Here is a 5,989-nt window from a genome sequence, read left to right on the forward strand (position 1 = left end):
CCCCCCGGTTCCTCCACGCAGCCCCGCCCCCAGCCCCTCCTCCTGCAGCCACACCCCCAGCTCATCCTCCTGTAGCCTCGCCCCAAGTTCCTCTTCCTGGGGCCCCGCCCCCAGTTCCACCTCCTGCCGCCCCGCCCCAAGTTCCTCCTCCCGCGGCCCCGCCCACAGTCCCTCCTCCTGCGGCCCCGCCCCCAGCCCATCCTCCTGCGGCTCCGCCCCCACTTCCTTCTCCCGAGGCCCCGCCCCCAGTCCCTCCTCCCGCGGCCCCGCCCCCAGTTCCTCCTCCTGCGGCCCCGCCCCCAGTTCCTCCTCCCCCGACCCCGCCCCCAGTCCCTCCTCCCGCGGCCCCGCCCCCAGCTCATCCTCCCCCAGCTCTTTCTCACAGCCCAGCTTACCCAGCAGCTCTGCACCAGCTCCTCCTTGTCCTCAGCAGTTGAGTGGGCCTGGCAGTGAGGGTTCAACCCGATGATGCATGGATCGTGCCCACCCCAGGGCCTGTCACATAGAAGGTGTGTGTGCACTGAGGCTAGTTGTTCTCGTTCTCATTATTTCTTTCTCAGGGCACAGGTCTGGGACAGGGGAAGGGGCTTGAACAGGGTGGCACCTGAAGGAGTAGGGAGGAGACACCTGACGGGGCCACCTGAAGTCACAGGTCATTTCTAGGGCTGAGCTGAGGTTGGATACCAAGCACTTGTGCTCAGCAGCACTGGGGTAGGAGCCAGGAAGCTCAGGGCCTGAGGTGCCTGGGGCTGGCACAGCCAGGGAGCTGAGAGTATAGGGGATGTCTGGGTGTGGGGAGGGCAGCAGGAGAAGAAGCAGAGCCCAGGACTGTCCCTGTGTGCTGCCAGAGGGCCGAGGCCAGCCCCGACTCTCACTACCCCACACTCCTCCATGTTCCCCTCGGACTTGATGACCTCTGTCGTAGCACTGACCACACGCTGTCCTGCCTGTGCCTTTCTCTAGCTGTCCCTACCATAGTCCGTGAGCTCTCCGAGCATTCCATCAGGTAGATCTGAGTCACCCAAATCCCAACCTTCCCAGTCCCAGTGTTCCCTTGGGCCTGCTGTGCTGACAGATGGAAGAAGTGAACCATCAATGTCAGTGGGGATTAAGGGCACCTGGGAAACGGGGTGAAGATCGGGCCCACTGGCCGTGAGCTTGGAGGACTGGTGTGTGATGAGCTTCTGTGTTCCCACAGGCCACCGAGGCCCAGAGAGCTTGCGGAAGATGAAGATCTGTTGCCTCTCCTTCCGGCAGCCTTATGCTGGCTTTGTCTTAAACAGGGTCAAGACCTTGGAGACACGTTGGTATCCCCTGCTGGGCAGCCACCAGAACCATAGCATCGCCATCCACATTGCTAACAGGGACTGGGAAGACGACGCCTGTCGGGAGCTGCTGCAGGGGAGGCTCGGGATGACGCCCGCTCAGATTCAGGCCTTGCTTCAGGAAGGGGAAAAGTTTGGCTGAGGAGAGGTAGCTGGTAAGTGACGATGTGCCGTTCGTTGTACAGATGAGTCCAAGAGCTGCCAACCTGGATCTGGGTGGGGAGTTTGGAGGCTTCTCTTGTGTTTTGAACTGGTTTGTGTGTTTGCTGCAGTTTTCCTAAGCAACGCACCTTCAAGGGGGCAGCAAGGGGCCCTGAGCTGGGGTCTGCAGGCCCAGCTTGCATCACCTCCGGTAAATCATTTCTCTGCTCTGGGCCTCGGTTTCCTCTTTTAATCTGTGAGCCTGGGTCAGGTCTGTGATGTCATGTGGTGCTGGGCTGTGCATGTGCGTGTGTGTGGGTGAGCGTGTGTGTGGGGCAGAGACCACCAGAGGCAGCACAGCACATTGTGCGGGTCGGCTGCCTGCCTGACTTCACGTGCTTGCCCTGTCCCCACCACCAGTGGCACCCTGGGCTGATCCCTTCACCTCCGTGTGTGGTAGAGGGTCCACATCCGCACCTGTCCCTGGTGAACTGCCTCAGCACCCGGTTGTCTCCATGTTCCCGGGCAGTGGCTGGTGCCCTTCCATTCTCAAACTCCTACCCTCAGCAGTCTTGCTGGCACCTGCACGTTACTTGTGTGGCTTCACAGGGGAGCAGGCCCTGTCCTCTTCATTTCTGGAGCCCTCCCTCTGCCTCACCCAGGATTCCTGAAACATGTTTGGCTCATCATCTGTGCTCCGTGAGAAGGCCCTGCTGCCCTTCCTGTCCTTTTGGTGATGTCATCTAAGTCTGTAGCGGCAATAATTTTGAATAACCAAGTTGTCACACTGGCAGGCCTTGGTTTATGGAAGGGAAAACCACCTGTGTGTTTCTCTCTTTGTGCACAGGGCTCATTGACGTTGGGGAATCTTTGGAGTGTCCTGAAAACTTAGCTTCTGAGGAGGTTGTGGAACTGGAAAACCAAGCTGTCCTGACCAACCTGCAGCAGAAGTACCTGGCTGTGATTTCCACCCCAGGTGGTTACTGGAGCCCTTACCTAGCAAAGGGGGAAAGGATATATTCCAGGTGGACATCCCAGAGCGCCTGATCCCTTTGTGGCAGAAGTTGTGACGTGTGTGGGTTTCTGAGAGGAACGTGGCTGAGAAACCAGCTAAATCATGGCACTGTTGATTCTCCATCTTGGTGCACGTGCATGTAGATCAGGTTAAGTGTGAATTACCCCTGCATTGTAGCGTGCTTCCCACTACATGGCACTCACAGAAACAGGTTTCTGCGCTCACATGAAGGGAATAGGGGGTGTTGCTGGTCATTTTGGTCTGCTAATGTCTGGATTGCACAAATAAATGTGTCGAAAGTAACTGTGAAGTGTTTGAGGCTCCCTCATGTTTCCCCAGTCTTTGTTCTGGTCAAAACTCATCAACTCTTTGAGCAGAATCCCAGTGACCTTGTGAAAAGCGTGGGCCCAAGCAGTGAATGGTTGCTCAACAGTGACCAGCCATCAATAGCCTGACTCAGCCAGGAGGAAGAGGACATCAGATGTAGAAACGTGCAGCTGTCCGTTCTTCCAGATTCCTCTAGGTCTCTTGTTCACGCATCTCCCACTCATGAAGGCTAATTGTTCATGAAGCCGGTGTGTAGCCCGCAGCTTCTTCAGATCCAAACAAAGGACCTGAGATACAGCTCTCATTGAGTGAGGCTGATTTTGCAAAGTGATCAGTAGTGTTATAATTTAGTAGCAAAACTTTCTGTTTTGCTTCTGTGATTTCCCAGCAAAGTTTCTAGTGGTGTTTAGCTATGAGGATCATGGGCTTTCCCGCCAGGCATGGACTGCAGTGGCTGGTCTCTTCTGAGCCAGAACATAGTGGTTGTACGTCCCTTAGCAGACGGGGCAGCCTCTTTGGAGGGACCCTGGGTGCTGGGTTGGGAAACTCACCTGTGGAACAGAAACTTCCTGAGAACAGTGTGGGGACAGCGATGAGGAAGGAATCTCCTGTTTTAAGGTACGGGAATAATGTAAGGTGATACTCCCAAGGTCAGAACTGAGGCTGTTCTGACTCCTGAACAGCAGGCAAGGCTCAGGGGACTGGATCTTGCTGGGCGAGCCCTCACAGTTTCTAGAAAGTCATTTGCTGAGTGTGTGGAAATGCTGCTGCCTCAAATGACAGACGACAACGGGGACCACGTCTGTCTTGGCCAGGGTCTTTAGCCTCATGTCAGTGAGACAGGTGTGGTATAGACGGTTAGAAGTGACACGGAGTCCTGATTCTCGTTTAGATGGTTTATTTGCTACCATGGGGTTTTGTTGTGTTTATTAAGACCCAAAATTGTTCAACATTAGAAAATGTCCCTTTTTATCACTCCTCGGTGGCCTGTGAGTTTAGAGACCTGGATTGTCCTTAAACTGTTCACAGAATGCACACGTACACTCGGAGGAGCCCTCCTCCTCCTCCTCATTGGGCAGCTCACTGGGAGACGTTACTAAGAGGGAAGCCATCCAAATGGGATAATAGATGCAATACATGGACATTCGGAGACCATTGCCTGGGTAAAGTGGGAGGTTGGGTACCGGGTCCCCTGCACCTTCCATCCCAGTGTCGGCCCTGGGTTCAAAGCGAACATTCTCAGAGGTGACTTCCCTCCTGTTGGGATCATTTGGCTCTTGAGGGGGACGATTTCCTATGGGATGTCTAGCAAATCTGCTCCTAGACCATGTACCCCCACGGAACATGGAGAACTGAGGGTTACTGAGTCCCTGGACATTTGGGGCTTCCCCCTGGGACTTGCTGTTGGCTTCTTTCTTGGCGTTAATGTGTTGGATTCGTAGGGATTGTCTCGTAGGTACCAGCTTCTTTCTCTTTGCGGTTGGTGCACAGGTTACTGTCAGAGCAGTGTTTCTGAGGTCACCTTTTCTATGAATGTTCTCAAGGAGCCCAGGCTGGTCTCTCTGAAAATTTTGGTTCCTGTAAAGCTGAAACAAAAAGAAACATTTTAGTCACTCTGAGGTTAGATGTCCATTCCTTTTCTCTCCCAGAATCACAAGGGTCATATTTGATGATGGAGAAAAGAAATGTTTAAGGGGCTGGCAAGTGTCACTGTGCCCTATAGCAGGACCTCACTAGAGAGAAACAATTCATAAGTGAGGGTGGCAGTCTGTACATTTGACATTCCCTGGCTCTGAGTCTCTACTCCTACCCACACAGTATCTCTAAGGGGGCGGTAGTTTCATATCAAAATCTGTGCTTTCAACGTGTAGATTTTGATCTTTCAGTGAATAATAGGTCATGTTAAAGTTGTCTTCTCAAATGAAACTCTTGTAGTATATCACTCATCTTGGCATCCTGTAAAGATGTTGAGTAACAGAGAAAAGGGGTAAGAGAAATATTTTCTACTTTACCATAAGTTTATTGTTCCCCTGAGAATCAGCTGAAGAGGCGTTTGGGCGTATTTTGCTGAATCCATAGCGGTTCATTTGGCGAATGAAGGTTTTCATGCTGTCTGTTTCAAAAATCCTGTCCACGCCTCTCTGGCGAAGAATTTCCCTCTGGAAAAGGTCTTGCTCTATGATCACAGTGTGTCCGTCGTCATCCCAGTGCACAGACTTGAAAGCATCATCCTCAACGATCTTCCAGAGCCTCCTCGGGAAGGAGAGTGTTCTGGGGTCACTGTCTTCTTCTACACTGGACGCACGTTTGTTTTGATCTGCTGGTTGTTCATCATTTTGGGAGTCTGCATCTTGTCCCACGGCTTGGTCACCTTGAACGTCTGATACCTCCCTTGGATCCAGGTTTGGATCAGTTGGGACCCCGCTTGCTGGCTCTCCACCAGAAGATGAGGCGAGCTCGTTTTCATTGTCGTCAGTATCCTGACTATCCATGGGCTACACTGTCATCAGGAGCACTTTGTACCCCACACCATTAACCACTGTCCCAGTAAGTACAAACTGCCTTCACTCTGAGTGGCGATGCCCAATAAATACTGTCCACAGGATTCTAGAATCTCGGTAGTGGGGCAACCGGCTGCTGAAGTCATCGTCCTCTTTATTTGTCATGTGATGTCACATAGGTGGCTCACGGCCAGTCTGGAGATTGAGTACTGGCCAAGTGTGGGGGAGCGGGTGGCTGGGCCCCCCAGCTTCTCTCTTCTCTAAAAGTGTAGAAAGGGTGGTTCAGATTCCCAGAAAAGTCTCCCATGTGCTGACAGACACATGGTTTCACAGGGCCAGACCCTGGATGAGTTGAGCAGCCTTGATCCCATGGCCACTCCCACCCCTGAAGACAGGGGTGGCCTGTTGCTGGCCTCTCTGGTTTGCTCAAGGGCCAGTCCCCAGTTAGTACTTACTTGGGTATCGCCAGGACTTTCTGGGTCAGCTGGGCCCCTGGGTGACTGTACCTCCCAGGAGATGGTGGTCCCTACCAGGCTGTGAAATCTAGTCTCGGTTGGTGTCCCTCTTCTCCCCCCATTTCTTTCCTGCTTTGGTCTCTTCCATCCACTCCTGCTGGTGGGTTCCATCTGCTCGAATGGGCCCAGACCAAGTGTGTCTTATTACCACCTGCTCCAGTTGTC

General features: G+C 53.5%; 1 protein-coding gene and 1 pseudogene across 1 annotated transcript; one reads left to right on the forward strand and one right to left on the reverse strand.

Moving 5' to 3' along the window:
• Positions 1-1,227: 1,227 nt before the first annotated feature.
• On the forward strand, positions 1,228-2,536 carry LOC134368507 (protein EOLA2-like; annotated as a pseudogene).
• A 1,267-nt stretch (positions 2,537-3,803) lies between these two features.
• On the reverse strand, positions 3,804-5,300 carry LOC134368508 (heat shock transcription factor, X-linked member 3-like). The gene is made up of 2 exons (XM_063084953.1): positions 4,821-5,300; positions 3,804-4,394 (listed from the first exon to the last, which is right to left on the reverse strand). The coding sequence occupies exons 1-2, from the start codon at positions 5,298-5,300 to the stop codon at positions 3,804-3,806; spliced, it is 1,071 nt and encodes a 356-aa protein (XP_062941023.1).
• Between the last annotated feature and the right edge of the window lie 689 nt (positions 5,301-5,989).

The sequence above is a fragment of the Cynocephalus volans genome, chromosome X, assembly GCF_027409185.1.
Source record: "Cynocephalus volans isolate mCynVol1 chromosome X, mCynVol1.pri, whole genome shotgun sequence".
Lineage (NCBI taxonomy): Eukaryota > Metazoa > Chordata > Mammalia > Dermoptera > Cynocephalidae > Cynocephalus > Cynocephalus volans.

Coding starts and splice junctions, on each gene's coding strand:
- LOC134368508 (XM_063084953.1), bottom strand. CDS start 5,300: ATGGATAGTCAGGATACTGACGACAATGAAAACGAGCTCGCCTCATCT. Junction 4,395..4,820: donor AGGGGAACAATAAACTTATG/GTAAAGTAGAAA, acceptor TTTTTGTTTCAG/CTTTACAGGAACCAAAATTT.